Below are 22,917 nucleotides of genomic sequence, written 5' to 3'. Positions count from 1 at the left end.
GGCTTCTTTAATGAAATCGGGCAACCGGTCAAATATTAATTTATTACGTAATAATAACTTCGATAATGGAACAGAAATTATATCGATTACTGAACAACACAGTCTCTGTGAAGCTTCATAAGTAAGGTCGCACAAAATGAGGAAGTTTAGTAAATAACAGACCAAAATTTAATTAGACCCAGGAATTGGCAATGTGCAGCCAAGTAATTACAACGTTGAAGCGGTCTGTATAATGTTACATTGTAATTATCACAATATAAATGCAAGTGCTGGCAGAAACTGCGGCAGCATTTGTAAAAGTTGTTAATTAAACTGGAAATGTTATTACCTTCTGTTACTGAGGATTTTATAAAATAGAAAAAATAATGGAATTAAATTAAAAATACTTGCCCGAGATAAATCTTAAAATCAAAAATGTATCCGCGACTTTGGTACGATCAGGAGCTAACTTGCCTGGTTTCCTAAATACAGGCGGGCCTAGTAACGTTTCGATTTGGTGATATACATCGTGTATAGTGCGCCTAACAAATGCCAATCGAGTGATGTCTGGTGTCATATTTGCAGTTCAAATTTCACGTATCTTTCCAATCGGGACTGGAAAACCACAATAAACCGGTCGCCGTCACAGTCAAAGGTGATGACTATCTGGATCGAGAGCATCTGCATGGTGAAACTCGATCAAATTTTCACCGATGTTTCCAATTTTCCAAAATACCGCTCCACGAGGCTCCATCAGCCCCGATGTTGCAGCCCCCAGCTCCGACGGACTACGCGATTACGTCACCAGGCCCGTCGCAATCAATTATCATAGTAATTTTTATGTAAACTTAATAAAACAATATAGTCTCTTAATACGATTGATTGCTGTGTTTGTTTACACAAAAGTCATTTTCTGGTTCAAAGAAATTGTGTATTATACCTTCACAATTGTTTATTTGCCCCCCACCAAAGACGACATAAGAAAGATATGTCATGTTCTGAGCAATATAATCATGCTTAAAATGTTTTTCAGAGTATGCAAACACATAATACAATTCACAACTCACACATAATGTAATTCACTTCGTACGTTGGAAAGATGTTGTGGATGAAAAAGTATTTCTGAAATATTAAACTCGATTTTTATTCAAAATTATATGCTTGAAGAATTTATTTTATTTATTTTTTTAAGTGAACAAGTACCCAAACAGAGGAATTCAATTATAGGATAGGCAACAATTACACATATTTTTAGTTGAAGCAATAAAAAAAGACAAAAACATTTATGACAAAAATGGAAATAAAAAATGATCATAGTTTGACAGATGCAGAAAATTGTTGTGGCATAAAAGGAACATTAAATCAATATCAATATATCAAATTTTCGCCCAATTTCTATTTTATGTAACTTCAGTAAAACCTTCACAGTCGTATTTATCACAATGTCAGTAGCAAAATTTCAGTTCGTCAGCATGGATTTATGAAAGGTAGATCAACAACTTCTAACTGAATAACAGCCACACAGTTTATAACTGAATCCATTGATAAACAACTGCAAACAGATGTTATTTATACAGATTTTTCAAAGGCGTTCGTCATACTTGACCATCAAATATTACTATCAAAGCTTATCAGTTTTGGTCTCTCAAATTCCCTATTACAATTATTTAAATCTTATTTATCAAATAGATTCCTACGTATGTATGTCCTACTTAAAGGATCTGTAGATTACTTAGCCACGTCGGGAGTCCCGCAAGGATCTGTTCTTGGGCCCCTACTGTTCAACGTTTTTATCAATGATATAACCAATTGCTTAGATATTAATTACCTCTACGTTGATGACTTGAAAATATTCTCATTCATTGAAAACATCGACGATTGTATAAATCTTCAAAATAATTTTAATCAAATTGATAACTGGTGCCAATTGAATAGACTTCCTCGTTAACTTTAAAACCATCAAAAATAATGTTTGACTTTAATTTTAGCGGTGTTACTTTTTTAACTCGACCTAACACTTTTTGCGAGCTCGGTGTTATTTTTGATGATAAGTTATCTTTCAATTCGCATATTGAAAAAATAATATCTGAAGCTTGTAAGTCGTATGGTTTCATAGTCAGAAACAATAAAGGTTTTGTCCAAATACGCTAAAAACTTTATATTATTCTTGTGCTAGATCTAAGCTTGAGTATGCTGCACCCGTTTGATCACTATAAATCATTCGTACAGAATATCGAGGGCAGTACAAATAAAATTTGTTAAATCTCTAAATTGTAAAATAGATGGTATTTTTCCACCTATTGGATTTCCACAATCCGACTTATTAGATCGACATTCGTTGAAAAGTCTTAAGGCGTCAGTGCCACTGTGTACTATTTTTATCTAAAATTTTGAATAACCAAATTAACTGTCCAGATCTTTTGCATCAACTTAATTTTTACGTTCCGAGGGTCAGTTCAAGTGAGGGAAAGAAACACTTTTTATTTATCTACACCATGTACAAATATATACAAATACGTACACCAGATATACCTACCTACACAATGTGTAATTATTGTAATTTATTAGCCAATCGGTTCGATATTTTTAATTCCAGCGTTCCCAAAATAAAATCACTATATTTTAACTGATGTGTTTATATACTATTTTTTTATTGCAGCTTTTAATTATTAACGTTTAATTTTTATATTACTTACAAAATAGCTTTTAAGCATGTTTTTGTTTTATTGTACTTTTATCCATTGTTGTTTATTACTCTTAATGTTTCTACTATAATTTTGTACCCTCGTGTTCTGTAGTTGGGTTTTTACACCTGTAGGACAGTGTATCAATAAATAAATAAATTAATTAATTAATTAATTAATTAAGAAAAACTGATTAATATCTAATATAACATGCTTTATCTTACTAGTCCTGGCGCATCAAATGTCACATACCTACTCTTCAAATCAAAATTCGATACATTAAACTGGTTTGAGCAGTTGGCAAACAAAACATGTTAGTAGACCGAAAATAAAAATAAATCAATGTAGAAATTTATATAGTTCGGTAAGAAAGACTATTACACAGTCCTACAAAAAAAGTTCTGTACATAGACTTTGTGTATTCTTGATACTGAATCCGAATCTGCAACCCTAAAATCGATTTACCAGGTAATTTTTAGTAAATCGCTAAAACATCCAATCATAAACCAACACATATGTACGGTATATTGTTATTAAAATAATATATCGGGTGAAGTAGTGAGGATAAGGTAAAGTTTTATAACGAAATGGATCAATCCATAAATACTTTGAGAAAACATTTTAAAATAATATTTTGAGCATTGGAAAGAAATATACAGGGTTTATTTTAAAAATATTTATGGTTGTAACATATTAATTATGTCCAATTAAAAATTAAAAACAAGAAATGGTGGAGGCGCCGCTCGATATGTACATAAAATCACAAATATTTCCCAAACTGTTAATTTTATCGAGTTGAACCAAGAGGGTATTATCGTTAGCAAATTCTTCAGAGAATTTATTTTTGATGCAGGTGTTATCGATCACCAAATTTGCATCATGCTGAAGTTAATAGTTCAGAGACTGTAAATAAAAATAACTTTTTAATTATCACCTTTGAGGAACCGTAACTTGTTAACAAAGGCCCATATGAACAAAAATATATATAAAGAACTGATATTATTTTGACCTCATCTGTTTGTACACGACTTTTTTGTAACAAGTACCGGGACACACTGTATATGCAAATTAAATCCACACTCACACCTACGAGGGGGTTAATTCCACGCCTAAGATCAAATAACGAATGTTAGTGCAAAACAATGTGAAAAAACCATACTACCAAACATATAAATGTAAGTTGATAAACAACATACCAAAAAAATATACCTAATATATTGTTATGAAACTATATAATTTTGTGTGTCAAAGTTGTGTTGTGTAAATAATATTATTATTTTTGCCCGAGTTGTTTTTGTTGTGTAGTGTGTTGTGTTATTTTATTTTGTTTGTGTAAATGATCATTGTGAAATACAAACCGATTTTTGTCTCACCCTGTAGTTTACCTTTTCCTTTGCCACCTGATGTTAGATGCTTGTTTTACTATTTTCGATCTCAGGATTCGGTTCTATTGACTTTTATACACAAATAAGTACAATGCAACACAAAAAAATAGAGATTCAACTTTAATACACTTTTATTCAACAAATTTTGTTGTGGGTTGACCAATAACTTAAAATTGTAGCTCAAATTATAAATACCTTTTTTAACACTAATAAAGATTATTTTTATCAATTTTGTACTCTTATCTAATTTAGTAAAATCAAATACAATACAAAAAAAAATTGTAACTGTATTAGCAATTACTTTTAGTTAGTCAATTCTCAACACATCTTGTTCTATTGTATTTTGCCCATCTTATAGGTCTTATAGGTCTTTTTGACATAAAATTCTAGTCTAACTAAATATGGCCGTTGTATTGATAATTTAGATCGATCTCGAGGATTTTGTAAAGTTTTTTGGAAATATGATTGTTGGGCTTGATTTATTTTTAGTCAGGTAAGTTCTTTAGTTTTTTTCTGCATCTTTTAACTAAAGTTTGATGCAATAGAAAATATCATTTTTAGGTTATAGCTATCTGTTTGTTTTTAGTGAACTTCAAATTTTATTTTAGGTACCTGATTTTCGTTCTTTAGTTTTGACATTTGATTAAAATTATAATTTAGTTTGACAACTGATAAAAATTTTCATACTATGACTTAAGTTCCATTGATATATCTTCTATACAGTTACTCGTCTTCTCATGATATGTATACCAGATTCATCTATAGATATTTGGCCTTTATTTGTTATACGTCACTCTAGGATTAATTTCTGTTTTCTCAATGTATTGAGTGTTTACAACTGTCTATGTCATGCATTCTTTTGAAAAATTAATTTATACTTGTGAATTAAATTTAAAATTATTAATTTTTATACTACGTGATATCCTTAATTGTTAGGTACTTATTTATATTCAGAATCTTTATGTTAACAATTTTATACTATTTTATGGTTTGCTACACTAATAATTAATTTTTATTTATAATCCAAAGTTCGGTCAGGTAATTTTCATTCGTGCTTCTTTGTGTACATTGCGAATTAGTTACAATATGTAATATCCCTCAAAGGGTTGGAAACCACCTACAGGCCAGGGCCGCACTTACCCCTTTAAGTCATATTTTTCTATTCAATATTTTTGACATAATTTCGTTACCGCGGATTTTTGGGGTCACTGTTACGAATCCGACAATTCCTGAATATAAGATGGCGGATCCAATATGGAGGATATAAGAATCGGAAAAACATCCAAAATTTGAGGATTGTGGCTAATACTTGTTACTCGGTGGCTTCCGCTAATTACGAATATAAGGTTTTAATTCGAAAATTCTTAAATTCAAAATGCTCATTTAAATTATTTTGTAATTTGAACATTTCCTCTTTGCCGCCATTTTGAACGTATTCTTTATTCTTTTTTTTTAAGAAAATTCTATCATCCTGTAGAAATTATTAATTTAAACGACCCTTCACAATATATGATAATACACTTACATTATGTGCGACTATATATCATTATCTATAAAAGAATAATTTGACAGCTATCCACTTAGGGCTGTACAGGCTGTTTGTCTTCAATTATAAGAGAAAAATAGTTAAAGACATTCTTCCTGGCCCTTTAAAGCCCCTTGGGGCTCCACGTGGCAATCCTCCGAGAGATTCCGTCTTCCGTCAGTTGGAATGCAAAATTCCTTTAACTTCCGCAAAACTAACCGCCATCCTTCGTTTCAATTTACGGTAGCAAAAGCAAACGCAAATTAATTCTAAATAAATTAGTTGTACTAATTGTTTAAAGAATAATTATACCGGATGTATGGTCGAAAACGCCGTAAGTTTATTGGTAGGACGATTAATGTGAATTTGCCATGATTATACCCATTTTAGATGGAAATAATTCGATATGTAAAGGTACTAACGCTCTGTAGAACTCTGCAATTATTTGTATTTTTACTATGGAAAGAAAGTACCTACACGTCATACGTAAATCTGTAGAAAACTCTAATATACCTAGCTAAACTTATAATACATGTAACAAGTTGTGTATTTTTATCATAGAAAGGAAGTACCTTACGTAAAGTACTAATTTTATGTAAACCATCAATACAATTAAGTAAGGTATACTTACATGTAAAAATTATAATGTAGGTATCTATTTTTACTACTAGCGTAAGTGAAGTAAGAAAAATATATTTTTCTCGTAAATATATTGAGATGTATGGAAATGTGATGTATTTAATAACATAAATATTGGTTTGGAAATTAAAAAAATTAAACAGAAAATTAATGTATTGAACTGAGGCGATGTGTATATCCATTTCTTGGATTATACGCCCCTACGTGATAAGAGGGACGATATAAGAAAGGGGTAAAAATGAAAGAAGGAAATATCGGACAGAAATCGCTTGTCAAGAAAATAAAAAGTAATGGTAAAATTATAATAAATAGATTTTTTATATAACTTTGAAATTATTATAAAATAGTATTAAGTAAATTAAGTAGTTAACAATGAAAAATTGAAATGTAAAAACAGGACTGCGGTTACTTAGAGACGAAAAAGAAAAAAAAAGTGAGTTAGTTGATTTTCGAAAAATTGAAGGAAGGAGAATTAGTCAGAAAGTTGAGAGAAATACTAAGAAAAGATAATTTAAATAATTAAAAGGTTCAGAAATAAATAAAGAAGACAGAAATTGAGTATATAATACATTAACAGGAATTGAAAAAGGTAAATCATTGACAAATATTAACATATCAACATTTCCCAGAGGATAGTCTCCTGTGGAAGACCAGATACCCATCAATATCAAACCGAATACCAGCTGTAATATAGAGAAGCAGATAGATGGTAGCAGATTTATTCTTGGAGCATAGCAGTTCAGTACGAGAATTGAAGTAGACATAGAAAAACGAAACAGGAGCACAAAAAGTGAACGGAAGGATAGAAACTGTGTCCAAAAATTGGAAAATAATTGTAAGAGATTTGATAGATAATTGTAATTAGAAATAAGTTAATTAGTAAATAGTATTGGCGTAGGTTGCGTAGGAAAAATATAATTTTATCTAAATTGTGTCAAACTAAAAAAAAATCTATTTAATTTAATATAAATTTTTTTTGAAAAGCAGGATTTCATTCAGTGATAGTTTCTTCTAAAGAACCAGCCCTAGAGATAATAGATTTTTTTTTGTTTTACATTCTATAGAAAAATAATACTTTCAAGTTTGTTTTGTTTTGAAGAATTTTAATTTCAAAATTAATAAATNTTAGAAGAAACAAAGAAAAATTTTAATTGATGTACGAATTGATAACCATTCTCTTGAATACAGCATCTTATTCTATCTTCAAATGATATTCTCACGCAAATACATCTCTAATCCTTCCCTCCAATATCATCGCAAGTAGTAGGTTGAACAATGTGTACAAGATTTTTTACATAGCTCGCAACAAAGATGTTCATTACGGTGAGGTCTGGACACCTACATGGTCACTGACATGCACCATTCCTACTTATCCATTTATTACTAAATTTTCGATTTAAATAATTTCTCACTGAATATGGAAAATTTGCAAGTGCGCCATCTAATTGCATCCTCATTTTTCTCAATATATTTAAAGAGACGTCATCAAGGAAACCCAAACCAATTCAATAAAGAAAGACCTCGATAAAGACACGTGGATACATCTTAAAAAAAAATCGATAAAAAACAAACGGCACAAATATCTCCAATACCGTTAGAGATAGGTATAAGGAACCTATACACAGTTTGAAAGAGTTTTAAATTTCCCAACTCCCAAAGTAAAAATATACTGGATGTTCCATTTAAAATAACCAAGTTATTGCTGTTTAAANTCTGCTTATAAAATAATATTTTTTATTAGAAAACTTTTTTGAATATTGTCATGATAATGATAAAAGGAAATTTTACTTTTAGAAGAAACAAAGAAAAATTTTAATTGATGTACGAATTGATAACCATTATCTTGAATACAGCATCTTATTCTATCTTCAAATGATATTCACACGCAAATACATCTCTAATCCTTCCCTCCAATATCATCGCAAGTAGTAGGTTCAACATTGTGTACAAGATTTTTTACATAGCTCGCAACAAAGATGTTCATTACGGTGAGGTCTGGACACCTACGTGGTCACTGACATGCACCATTCCTACTTATCCATTTATTACTAAATTTTCGATTTAAATAATTTCTCACTGAATATGAAAAATTTACAGGTGCGCCATCTAATTGCATCCTCATTTTTCTCAATATATTTAAAGAGACGTCATCAAGAATAACCCAAACCAATTCAGTAAAGACCTCGATAAAGACACGTGGATACATCTTACAAAAAAAATNTGTTTTACTATTTTCGATCTCAGGATTCGGTTCTATTGACTTTTATACACAAATAAGTACAATGCAACACAAAAAAATAGAGATTCAACTTTAATACACTTTTATTCAACAAATTTTGTTGTGGGTTGACCAATAACTTAAAATTGTAGCTCAAATTATAAATACCTTTTTTAACACTAATAAAGATTATTTTTATCAATTTTGTACTCTTATCTAATTTAGTAAAATCAAATACAATACAAAAAAAAATTGTAACTGTATTAGCAATTACTTTTAGTTAGTCAATTCTCAACACATCTTGTTCTATTGTATTTTGCCCATCTTATAGGTCTTATAGGTCTTTTTGACATAAAATTCTAGTCTAACTAAATATGGCCGTTGTATTGATAATTTAGATCGATCTCGAGGATTTTGTAAAGTTTTTTGGAAATATGATTGTTGGGCTTGATTTATTTTTAGTCAGGTAAGTTCTTTAGTTTTTTTCTGCATCTTTTAACTAAAGTTTGATGCAATAGAAAATATCATTTTTAGGTTATAGCTATCTGTTTGTTTTTAGTGAACTTCAAATTTTATTTTAGGTACCTGATTTTCGTTCTTTAGTTTTGACATTTGATTAAAATTATAATTTAGTTTGACAACTGATAAAAATTTTCATACTATGACTTAAGTTCCATTGATATATCTTCTATACAGTTACTCGTCTTCTCATGATATGTATACCAGATTCATCTATAGATATTTGGCCTTTATTTGTTATACGTCACTCTAGGATTAATTTCTGTTTTCTCAATGTATTGAGTGTTTACAACTGTCTATGTCATGCATTCTTTTGAAAAATTAATTTATACTTGTGAATTAAATTTAAAATTATTAATTTTTATACTACGTGATATCCTTAATTGTTAGGTACTTATTTATATTCAGAATCTTTATGTTAACAATTTTATACTATTTTATGGTTTGCTACACTAATAATTAATTTTTATTTATAATCCAAAGTTCGGTCAGGTAATTTTCATTCGTGCTTCTTTGTGTACATTGCGAATTAGTTACAATATGTAATATCCCTCAAAGGGTTGGAAACCACCTACAGGCCAGGGCCGCACTTACCCCTTTAAGTCATATTTTTCTATTCAATATTTTTGACATAATTTTGTTACCGCGGATTTTTGGGGTCACTGTTACGAATCCGACAATTCCTGAATATAAGATGGCGGATCCAATATGGAGGATATAAGAATCGGAAAAACATCCAAAATTTGAGGATTGTGGCTAATACTTGTTACTCGGTGGCTTCCGCTAATTACGAATATAAGGTTTTAATTCGAAAATTCTTAAATTCAAAATGCTCATTTAAATTATTTTGTAATTTGAACATTTCCTCTTTGCCGCCATTTTGAACGTATTCTTTATTCTTTTTTTTTAAGAAAATTCTATCATCCTGTAGAAATTATTAATTTAAACGACCCTTCACAATATATGATAATACACTTACATTATGTGCGACTATATATCATTATCTATAAAAGAATAATTTGACAGCTATCCACTTAGGGCTGTACAGGCTGTTTGTCTTCAATTATAAGAGAAAAATAGTTAAAGACATTCTTCCTGGCCCTTTAAAGCCCCTTGGGGCTCCACGTGGCAATCCTCCGAGAGATTCCGTCTTCCGTCAGTTGGAATGCAAAATTCCTTTAACTTCCGCAAAACTAACCGCCATCCTTCGTTTCAATTTACGGTAGCAAAAGCAAACGCAAATTAATTCTAAATAAATTAGTTGTACTAATTGTTTAAAGAATAATTATACCGGATGTATGGTCGAAAACGCCGTAAGTTTATTGGTAGGACGATTAATGTGAATTTGCCATGATTATACCCATTTTAGATGGAAATAATTCGATATGTAAAGGTACTAACGCTCTGTAGAACTCTGCAATTATTTGTATTTTTACTATGGAAAGAAAGTACCTACACGTCATACGTAAATCTGTAGAAAACTCTAATATACCTAGCTAAACTTATAATACATGTAACAAGTTGTGTATTTTTATCATAGAAAGGAAGTACCTTACGTAAAGTACTAATTTTATGTAAACCATCAATACAATTAAGTAAGGTATACTTACATGTAAAAATTATAATGTAGGTATCTATTTTTACTACTAGCGTAAGTGAAGTAAGAAAAATATATTTTTCTCGTAAATATATTGAGATGTATGGAAATGTGATGTATTTAATAACATAAATATTGGTTTGGAAATTAAAAAAATTAAACAGAAAATTAATGTATTGAACTGAGGCGATGTGTATATCTATTTCTTGGATTATACGCCCCTACGTGATAAGAGGGACGATATAAGAAAGGGGTAAAAATGAAAGAAGGAAATATCGGACAGAAATCGCTTGTCAAGAAAATAAAAAGTAATGGTAAAATTATAATAAATAGATTTTTTATATAACTTTGAAATTATTATAAAATAGTATTAAGTAAATTAAGTAGTTAACAATGAAAAATTGAAATGTAAAAACAGGACTGCGGTTACTTAGAGACGAAAAAGAAAAAAAAAGTGAGTTAGTTGATTTTCGAAAAATTGAAGGAAGGAGAATTAGTCAGAAAGTTGAGAGAAATACTAAGAAAAGATAATTTAAATAATTAAAAGGTTCAGAAATAAATAAAGAAGACAGAAATTGAGTATATAATACATTAACAGGAATTGAAAAAGGTAAATCATTGACAAATATTAACATATCAACATTTCCCAGAGGATAGTCTCCTGTGGAAGACCAGATACCCATCAATATCAAACCGAATACCAGCTGTAATATAGAGAAGCAGATAGATGGTAGCAGATTTATTCTTGGAGCATAGCAGTTCAGTACGAGAATTGAAGTAGACATAGAAAAACGAAACAGGAGCACAAAAAGTGAACGGAAGGATAGAAACTGTGTCCAAAAATTGGAAAATAATTGTAAGAGATTTGATAGATAATTGTAATTAGAAATAAGTTAATTAGTAAATAGTATTGGCGTAGGTTGCGTAGGAAAAATATAATTTTATCTAAATTGTGTCAAACTAAAAAAAAATCTATTTAATTTAATATAAATTTTTTTTGAAAAGCAGGATTTCATTCAGTGATAGTTTCTTCTAAAGAACCAGCCCTAGAGATAATAGATTTTTTTTTGTTTTACATTCTATAGAAAAATATTACTTTCAAGTTTGTTTTGTTTTGAAGAATTTTAATTTCAAAATTAATAAATATTCATATTAACCAAAATTTTATTTAAGAATAATTTATCATGATAAAAAGAAGTATAAATTTCTAGACTAGTGTCTACTTTCTTAAGCAATTGAAGGTAAGTAGATTTTCCCATTTGACAATTTGAGATATTCAAAGGTACATAAAAATTCCACGACTAAAAAAAATAACATTACAATATACTTTCATTTAGAAATCTTTTATCTTCCATGTTATTTAATATTTGGCTCAGTATTATGCACTCAATCAGGGCTTTACAACAATTTATTCCTGCTGCATGTTAGCTTGAATAAACCATTTTTGGGATAAATGATAAAATGTTAGACCATATCTAAGCAATTATTGTTAAATACAATACAATATACAAAATGAAATAAAGTATTATTTACTCCTTGCATTTTAAAACAAATATTATATTTTTACTAATTTTGAACACATTGTACATCAAAAAATAAATATTTCTACATATATTTCTAAAATCTAGAATCTAAAAAAGATATAACTTTCATAAAAGTAGGTGCCTACTCTCAAGACTTGAACTGTTTCTTGAACCTTCATATATTATCGATAACTTGTCAAAAGTACGAATGCTATTTAGTAATTAAGTATATCTATCTAATCTATGTTCACTCTAACTCATAAAACTCATAAAATATTTACCAAATGTATCATTTCCTTGTATTATATATCTAGACATTAAAATTGGAAATTGCTAAATTTAATAATAATTGGTACAAGCCGTTTAACAGCTTGACAGTCTTGATGTTCTAAATAAGTAAAATTGCACTACATGCTGCGACGCAACGTAGAGGAATGTTACATAGATATTGTATATAACTTAATTTTGTTTAAATCTCGTAAAAATTTAATGAACGTTGCCTGTCTCAGTACGATGAATTTTAAACGAGGCCGGATACCTCGTTTAGGGAAAACATAAGAGTTAATGCTAGAATTTAAACTATGTGCCGCAAATATTAAAACATTGTTAGTGTAGCTTCTAGATAAATTTACTTAAATAACTGTGACAAATTTCATGGAATGTTATTGTTGGGAATATCAGAAATCTGTTTGGAAAAATATTTATAATCTGAAAGAGAACTAAAATAGGTAATATAGAATTGGACAAAAAACATTTTGTACTTTAGATATACGAGTATTCTGTACACAATCTGCTAGGTATAGGAGATATTAGGTATGATATGTTGATATAGTATGACAATACATGTTAGTATTAATAATTATGAAAGTTATTCTGAAATTAACGCAATAGTAAATATTTTGTTATAAAAAAGCTTATCAGCAGCTCAAATTAAACTGGAAACAATTCAATTACATTTTAATACAGATAAAACCTTGTTTGCATACGAAAATTTGAAAATGAGATTAACATTGTCGCTTTAGCTGATTATAAACAGTTTTACGTGGAATATGTGATGATTTGTGACCGATTTTACTCACACATCATCAAAACAAAAAAATCATATAAACGTGATAGGGTAGGGTGTTAAAGAAATACATTTTCCATAGACGAAGTAGGGGAGTTATTTATATTTTTGGAGAAGTGCCACTTACTTTGTAACTGGAGGCTATATAAGGAATGTTCCATTTAAGATGGATTCTTCTATAGCTCCGTTAATATCAATAACACAATAACATGTCTCAAATAAAAGTTGCACCTAATCAATTTGTATTTTAATAAAATTAGTTTCCGTTATACGGGTCCTTCCATTTATATTGGACGTTAACTAATTTCATTTTTTCCAAAATAATGTGCTGCGCATTATTTCATTTTTGAATGTTTCATTATATTTAAGGCCTACTTTGATAAACAGGTAGGTATTGAGTTTAAAATAAAACATCCATCCTCGAAAGTATCAACTATCTCCGAAAATAAACATTATAACAAGATGCTTCGCCCTACACTTTCTAGTCCTTATAAGTAAATAAAATTAAAAACGAAAATTTGGTTTACGTCTTCGAAATACTAATTGTTTTATATATATATATTTGTATTATTATATATTATTTTATTATAGAGGGTTTTCAAAAAGTTTGGAACCGCTCTATTTCAGAAAATACTGCTCAAACAAAAAAATTATTAAGACAAAAGTTGCAGGGTTTTGAGTGAGCAATTCAACGGCGACCTTGACCATGACCTTGATCATGACCTTGACGGTAATTTAGAAGTCAAATTGAAAATTTTTAATGGAACCGTATACTTTTGACCCCGGAAATGGTAGGAGTGGAAAATTTTACGCTCGAATGTGACCTTGACCATGCCCTTCAAGGTCATTTAGAGGTCAACCTGAAAATTTTAAATGGAACCCGGAAATGAAAAAAATGGAAATTTTTACGTTCAGATATGACCTTGAACTTCAAGGTCATTTAGAGATTAGGTTGAAAATTTTAAATAGAACCGTATACTTTTGATTCCGGAAATGAAAAGAGCGAAAAATTTTACGTACGAATGTGACCTTGAGCATGACCTTGAGGTCATGGTAGTTTCAAGGTCACAGTATTTCCAACAGTCTGTCTCCGAAGGTAAAATGTACTCGAGGTTTTCGGGGTTACCCTTTCGATTACTGGAGGCAAATGTAAGAGTTCCCGTTTTAAAAACCATTTTGACTTTAAAATTATGTTGAAAGTTATCGCTATTTTTACTTTCGGAATAAGGCCGAGGTCATAACAATATCACCATCCGATAGCTAAGAAAATGTTTGCCGTTAAATTTTTTTCGTAAGAGCATTATTAAACTTAAGTTCTTTGCTTACGCTTGACGTTACAGTTACCTTTAGGTCATGATCAAAGACATGGTATTGGTCAGTTTTTAATTTTACGCTCACTCAATTTCCGCAGTCAAGAATATCGGGTCATTTATTAAAAATCGACTTCACCTGTAAACGACCTTGAAGGTAATGGTCAAGGTTATATCCGAACGTAAAAATTTCCATTTTTTCCATTTCCGGAGTCAAAAATATACGGTTCCATTTAAAATTTTCAGGTTGACCTCTAAATGACCTTGAAGGTTAAGGTCAAGGTCACATTCGAACGTAAAATTTTCCGCTCTTACGATTTCCGGGGTCAAAAGTATACTGTTCCATTTAAAATTTTCAACTTGACCTCTAAATGATCTTCAAGGTCATAGTCAAGGTCACCGTTGGATTGCTCACTCAAAACCCTGCAACATTTGTCCTGTGCAAAACCGTACTTATCTTATTAACTTCGACGTCACCTGTTACATAGGTGTTGTATAACAATGAAAAAGTAATATTAACGGTCGATAGAAGGAAGCACAAAAAACAGGCACTTAGGTAGGAAATTCTGGAAGGAAGCCTAAATAGTTGAAGATAGTCAGTTGAAGTGCGAACAGTGTGGAGATCGGCAGTAAGACGATCGGCGGGCAGTGTGTCAAAGTAGTGAAAAGTTAATTGGTTAAAGTGTCATTAGTTAGCAGGTAATATTCTTTAAGTACTTTGTTGTTAATTGTTCTGTGTAATCTTATGATTGTAATGTTTATAGATGTTTCATGATAATAATTCTTTGTATGTTTAGCTTCCGTTGCTTTATGCTCAAGGGCATATATTTTTCTAAGGTAAAATTGTTATACTGTTATATTATTAACGATTGCTCATTATTTATTTCATGTTAAAATATGTATATCGTCGTGGGCGCCCCCGACTTTACAATAATGACTCCTTTGTTTTACAGCTAACTTGTTTTTGTAATGATGACGTTGTTCGTAAAATATAGATGTCTCATGATAATAATTCTGTATATGTTTAACCTTCATTGTCTTACGCTTAGGGGCGTATATTTTTCTAATATAAAATTGTTGCAATTATTATTTAAGATTGTTCATTATTTATGACATGTTCAAATATGTATTTTGTGGAGACCGCCCAGATAGTACAATAACGACTTCTTTATTTCACATTTAACTTGTTTTAAACAAGATCAGGTTGTTCTTTGATTTCTTGTGTCCACTTTATGTCACACGTCTATACGAGCCTTGTTGAGTTTACTAACATTTTCGCCCGTGCGGAACGAATCTGGATTAAGCTCGATTGCCTCCCGTATGGGACTCCAGTGTTATGAAGGATCTTCCGAAATCTCAACTATAGCTGGATTGCCTCCCGTATGGGACTCCAGTACCTTCCGGCTCTGCCGGCTAACTAACACCAAACCTCTTCAGTTTTACTTGGAAGTGTGTATGACTAATATGAGGTAACAGATGACATTTAGTGACACATTAAATGAGACAGGTCTTATTTATCATTAGCAAAGGTTCTTAATTTATACCTTTGGTTAGCGGTTGATTTGTATTTATATTTGGGTGGTAAGAGCAACGATCGTGGGTTTCTCTGCCATGCTCTTTCCCCGCAGGAGCTCTAGGTGAGCCTGGCACTCTCCTTTTATGTTTAATGGTTATTAATGTTTTGTTGTTCTTTCTATTTGTCACATGTTTAATTTGAATTGTATGTAAATAAAGATTAGGTGTATTTACTCTGCTTTTGTTTTATATAATTAAACATCCCCTCTACAAAGTTAGTAGCCAGTGCCTTCCGGTCAATTAAAAATGTATACACACAACGTAGGGATTCCTTATGACGATCACATATTTTTGGCCACAACTACGTTTACTTATTTTTTGTCGAAACTAGGGTTGTTATACTACAGTCCTAATCATTTTTTTGTTTGAGCAGTATTTTCTGAGGTAGAGAGGGGGTTTAAAACTTTTTGAAAACCCTGTATAATAGTTTATTATTATCTGTTCCAATGAATTGAATTTGAAGATCACTGACTTTAAGATATTTCAACGTAAATGATCCAAGGAATACGGCCCGTAATTCATGACATTCATACAATAATTATTGTAAAAACCATGCCCATAGAATAAACATCTAAAAATGCATTTCTGATGGACATTTGGATGTCGATAAAATATTCTGAGACGAAAGTGTACCTTAATGTTTCATATATTTTTTTATATAGATCAATGTATTACGTGGGGGTAACACCTTTCAATAAACCAATTCTTATCGATATACGTTATACAACAGGTAGCATTTAGCGTGTTGCATACAGCATGTGACAAATGGCGTACGCTTTATGTTGTTTCCGTCGAGTGATGTTGTCTAAATGCTACATCTATGGAACTGATGGAACATAACGAATGAAGAAAATCAGTACGTAAAGATTTACACGATATTCAGTAGAAATAGGATTTCTCAGAAAACATTGCAATAAGAAAAAAACTGAATATACAATTATAATACCTTTAAAACAACTTTTCTATTAAATGTTATTTCTATTACATATTAATAAAAGGAAAATTAAATGAAATGATGGAAGGGACGGGCGATATTGAGCGCGAAGTAGCCTATTTTAGAGAAACACATTTTGTCGAACTTATTCTAGCCAATTTTTCATTGTCAAATTACTTCGAATGCGACTAAATGCCATATAACTACATGTCCACACGGTGCGGATATGGCATAGTGGCGCATATTTTTAAATATGCATGACAGATGCTCAATTCGATTCAGTTTAACTATCGTTTCCCAATAAATTATCGTGCCGTATAGTGTGAAGGGGCGGTAAATAGATCTATATGTCCATAATATAAGACCGTCTTTACGATTATCGTTCGCCTGCCTAACGCTCATCCGCTGTTCAGTTTAGCTGAGGCCCTAGTCCTGATTCTTGATTCAGATGAGATGTAAGCTCTCTATGCGCTCTACCTAAATGCTGCGCATTTTAAAGTTAAATTACTGGGGTACTCAACGACATATTTTTGTAACGGATTCCGAAAAGGCTGACTGACATTTATGTTGTGTCGATACAAATTATCAAGATGAATATTTCCCATGGAGCGCATATGATTAGTGCTTGAAATCAAAATCTACGTCCGTATCCTAAATTTAAAAATGATCTCTCACATTTTCTTTTATATACTAGAGTAAAATGTTTTACTATATTAACACTTGTTGCGACAATTTTGGCAGTTAATGCTTTTGGTCATTACATTGACCTACATTTATATTTCTGAGAGTTTAATTTCAAGACAATTTCCTAAGAGGAAATCTTACAAGGAGTGTAGGTGCCTCCAATGCATCTGATTGGATGCAAGATAAAGAGATCGTCAGATTTCGATTTGTAGCAGCTACTACCGTCCTACAGAATTTTGTTACTCTCAGACTTCATTAATTTGAAGCAACTTTCCTATTAAATATTATTTCTATTATATCATATTTAGAAGTGACGTTATTAACAGATAGACACTGAAATAATATATTTTCAAGAAAACTGTTTATTTTAGTTTGTGGTAAAATTGATCCAGTCACTCTTTTCAGACCTTAACAGGCGTTTATTTAAACGTACTAGTCCTGAATCTCCTTTACCAATCACAATGTAGCACTTTGTGCGGTAAAGGGAATCTGACCAGGACAATTGAAATCGATATATTATATCTTTCTACATTTTAAATGACAAAGTATTAAAAGTATCATTTTAACTTCTACATTTTGGATCTCGCCGCTGTGATGGAAGCTTCTTTATGTCGAATATATCCCCCGCAAACTGGCGCGAGCTAATATTTCTGTCTACGTCATTACTTTATTCCGGTGCAGTGTTACCCTTTGTAAGAGATAGCAGACTTATATTCTACCCTTGACCGACAAGTATTACGCCGTATTCGGAAACGAAAGAGCGGAAGTACAAAGAAGGTAGCGGAAGAGCAGATGAGGGATCCTCAGATCGATAAGACCCTAGAATCTCGCCATATTAGTTGCTAGATAATGCTTTGCATTCCCTACACTTTTGGATTTAAATGAATCTGAAGATAATGTGCACATCCATTTAAAAATTATGTCTTTATACAAATCGTGATTTATTTGAAAGAACGATGAATATAAAAAAATTATCCATATTACTCTTGAAGCAAATACAATTTCTTGAATAAATATTTTCTTGATTTTAGAAAATGTACTTTCAAGCTTGTGTATACACGTTCATTAGGTACTACACTTTAACAAATAAATGATATCGATATTATTTGTATTTATGTTTATGTAATTTTCTAGTATTATTATTATTATTATGCACATGTATGTTTCTGCTGAAATAAAAATGTTTTATATAAATAACTCTGTGCCAAAATAATTAGTCATGAATTGATTTTCTCCTCGTTTTGTGTAACTACTCAGAAATATTTTACTCTCTGATTTTACTGTAAAAGCTGTAACAAGGTAATGTTTAAAAATCACTTTTCACATAACAAAAAAAAAAGAATTGCATAACGTCAATAAACAAAGATAGTTCACGAATATTATATGCTTATTATAAAAAACTAATCATGAATTATAATTTATAATTTAAAAATTCCGCGTAAAGTAGAATTAAATTTCTTAGTATCTTAGTATATTACGCGATCTTTACTATAGATAACGTTACCGGACAGAGAATTTGCCTAAAATTTTGTGCTATCAACAAAAATTCTTGTACCGAATCGTGGAAAATGTTGGGGAAGAGATACGATAATTCAGTTTTATCGAAAACATAAGCATATGAATGATACAAAACATTAGAACATGATCGAGGAGTGGTTGATGATTTGCCACGTTCTGGTCATCCTCCAAAGTCTTCTTCTGAGGAAACATCGATAAAGTGAAGGAAATGGTGCTTGCAAAGCGTCATTATAGTTTGAGACAGCTGGCATATGAACAAAACATCTCGCGAATCAGTTTACACCATTTTAGTTGATGTTTTGGGTTTGAAACGCGTCACAGCACTGTTGGTTCCAAAAGAACAGAACTTTATTCAAAAAGAGCATAGCAAGCATGTTGCTGAAGACATGTTTGAACGAACTAATTAGGATTTTACATTCATGCTATGCATCATAATTGGCCACGAGACATGGGTTTACGAGTATGACAAGTCAACAAGCGACGGAATGGCGTTTTTCTAATGAGCCGAAATTAAAAAAAGCCACGTCAACGTCGACAAAAATCAAAGTTAATGATGTTTGTTTTATTTTACTACCGTGGTGTTGTCTACACAGAATTCCTTCTGGATGGAGAAACAGTCAAAAAAGAATATTATAAGGGCTTTATGAAAAAGTCTGAGAGAGAGTATTTAACGCGAAATACCAGATTTATGGAATGATAATTGTTGGATTGGGTATCACGATAATGTACCATGTACAAAGCGATAATTGTCAATGAATTTTTGACCAAAAACTCGTCAGTTATGCCTAATGCTGACTTTTCCTCTTTCTCAAACTCAAATTACCACTTCGTGTAAAACGTTTCGAGTAGACAGAAGCCATTAAACAAAAATCGCTGAAGGAGTTGAAGTCCATACCGGAATATGCATTTAAAAAGTGCTTTGACGACTGGGTTGTTCGTTGAAAATCATGTATGGCTCCTATTTTGAAGAAGACAAAATAAATGTTGGTGATTAATTGATTATATTGTGTTTTATTGATACATTCCGGATACTTTTTTGACATAACGTTTAGCTATAAATAATAAAATTCTGTTAAAATAAATGGTCGCTCAGTGGCTGAGCGGTTTGAGGCATCAGTACTTAAATCTATGAATTATCTCTCGCTTTTTCTGTGGTATGGTAGGGTGCAGTTACGACGTTGGGTTGGGTGAATGTGAAAGATTGATACCGGTCGGTGTTTGACCATCCCCCTAATTAATAAGGGATTCCCTCATTCCAGCACTGATTCTCTTATTCCTGCACTGAACGGAGGTTAGGGTTTACTGACATAATAGAAGACCAGGGCGGATCTGTCGAAATATCCCACAAATTTCATTAAAATCGATTCATCCATGTCATATATGTAATTTTTTAGAAATGTTTCTTGTGAAAATTAATTTATTAAATATACAATGTATAATAATAATATTTTTTCGTTATAGACTTGGTTTTAAATTTATAGTTTCGTTTTATTTTGAAGAAGGCTTTGAAAATCCCTGGAGATAAAAAATACCCAATAACTGAACCTTTAGTTTATACACAACGCTCTCTAGCATTTTGGATATAAGAAGCAAAATACTAATAGGTCGAAATTGATTAATTTGGGTAGGTTGTTACCGCTGTAAATTCATCAGCAATATTTTATGTTTAATGTAAATTATAAGAATAAGTTCTAAGTTCTTTATGTTCCGCCTAGGCTTGATCTGTTACACTATTATTATTTTTAATTTTGAAATAACCTTATTTCGTAATTTCATCATAAGTTAAGATTTTCAGTAAGCCAAGGGACTTTAGTAAATCGAGACATCCTAACTGGATTATATACGGTTACATTTTAAATGCTTAGTCATTGTTAATATTTTTCATTCTTCATTTCAAGTCACACATTACTTTTGACAAGACGGGGGTGATTTGAAACATAAATCTTACCTTTAATCTGATCCACAGGAGTATCTGATCGGAAAAGCGCGGTCTCGTGGCGCGGCCCCACGCTGAAGAACACTTGCACCGTTGTGGGGAGGTCCATGAGAGACGTGGGAACCGACTCATGGCTCAAGCGGCCCCCATGAACTCCCCCTGTTCCCCTTCACCGCCTCGAGGTTCCATCGTTTCGAGTCGCTGATACCTATGACGTTCCTGAAAAAGATGATTTATGTCACAGAAATGCAGCCAAGAAGAAAAAAACACGATTTAATGGTATCCATCGGCAATTTATAATTTGGTACGATGACAACTGGGAAATATTGATTCTGAGAAATGTTTATCTCACTGGGTCCTTTGAAGAAGAGAAACCGAAAATTGAGTGAGGTAAATTGTATATGAGTATTTACAACCAGCATGTGCAAATATATTCGTAGCTTATACAGGGTACTTCAATTAATACTTCCCATTTGGAAAATATCGGAATTAAAAAAAGAACAAAACACCCTGAGACGCGTCGATTTTCTTTTCAAGGGGAACACGTGATGTCTTGGAAGCTACCCCTTAGGCAGGGGAGTAAAATACCCTTCAAATTTAAATGGCACCCTATCTTGAGTGACACTTTATTTTAAAGGTTTTTCAATTCTGCTCACGACGACACGCGACTTTTTAAATTTTGGTTTGGATATGACAATAAAATCTTAACTTAACCCTTAATGAATATCCTTAACCTTATCTTAACACTTAAAGAATAATATAAAATCTCAATGAATTAAATAATGTTATTTTATTAAATGTTCCAATTGGTTTCCCTCCAATTCCATACAATAATAAAATCTTCTCCCACTTCCGAACGAATATATCGATGCATTTTAGGCGTTATCTGACGACATTCTTCAACAATTTGCCGAAGAAGTTCCTCAAGCGAGTTCGGTCGTGTTGCATAAATATTCGATTTTAAGTGTTTCCATAGAAAAAAGTCTAAGGGCATTAGATCTGGCTATCTGGGGGGCCACTTAATTGAACCTCTGCGTCCTACCCAGTGATTTGGAAAGTTATAATTAAGAAAATCACGCACAGCTACGGCATAATGTGGTGGAGCACGATCCTACTGAAACCACACATTCTTTTCTGGCAAAGCGTTGTCATTTTCCAATACTTCCACAATCATCGGGTAGATATTCGTTTTCAGTAGATTCAGATAGGTACATATTTCCACTTAGATTTCCCGATAGGAAGAAAGGCCCCATGAGGTGGTCCTCCACTATGCCCGCCCAAATATTGAATTTCCTCGGATGCTGCGTAAGAGTTTCATGAAAAACGCGTGGATTTTGTGGATGTTCATCACTTCAGTAGCGGCAATTATGACAGTTGACTCGACCATCCAGTTGAAACCTCCATTCATCAGAAAAATGTATCTTCCTTGAAAACTAAATCGACGTGTCTGAGGTTTTTTTTTAATTCCAATATTTTCCAGGTGGGAAATTTTAATTGGAACACCCTGTATATTTAAATCTGAATAAACCATACAAACAAAAAATGTGAAAATCGCAGAAATGTAGGTATCAGTTTCAGAAGAAAAGGCGTAATAACTAAACTTTTTCATATTTTCCTAGGTAAGAACTAGTACATATTTTGATAAGTTACTTTAACATTGTTAAATAATGGTAATATCTGAAAAATACTATTGATTAATCCTTTCTAGAATTTGCTGACAACATTAATCATTTTTACAAAAAGCTTTCCTATAGTTTAAAATAAATAAAATTAATTTGAAATTAAGTCAGCTTAAATGTTTATTTTTATTAGTAGAAAAATAATA

At 31.4% G+C, this 22,917-nt stretch overlaps 1 protein-coding gene across 2 annotated transcripts in view; it reads right to left on the bottom strand.

Annotated features, from left to right (window-relative positions):
- The window catches only part of LOC108903378 (high affinity cGMP-specific 3',5'-cyclic phosphodiesterase 9A), a 350,789-nt gene that overhangs the window by 138,748 nt on the left and 189,124 nt on the right, over window positions 1-22,917 (bottom strand). For both annotated transcript variants that reach the window (XM_018705534.1, XM_018705535.1), the window contains exon 3: window positions 21,105-21,311. In XM_018705534.1, coding sequence (XP_018561050.1) covers window positions 21,105-21,201 — 97 coding nt within the window. In that variant the 5' untranslated portion in view covers window positions 21,202-21,311. The remainder of the gene's footprint in view (window positions 1-21,104; window positions 21,312-22,917) is intronic.

Source organism: Anoplophora glabripennis, unplaced genomic scaffold (genome assembly GCF_000390285.2).
Source record: "Anoplophora glabripennis isolate ALB-LARVAE unplaced genomic scaffold, Agla_2.0 scaffold75, whole genome shotgun sequence".
Taxonomy (NCBI): Eukaryota; Metazoa; Arthropoda; class Insecta; order Coleoptera; family Cerambycidae; genus Anoplophora; species Anoplophora glabripennis.
This window is presented reverse-complemented; position numbering and strand designations above follow the sequence as displayed.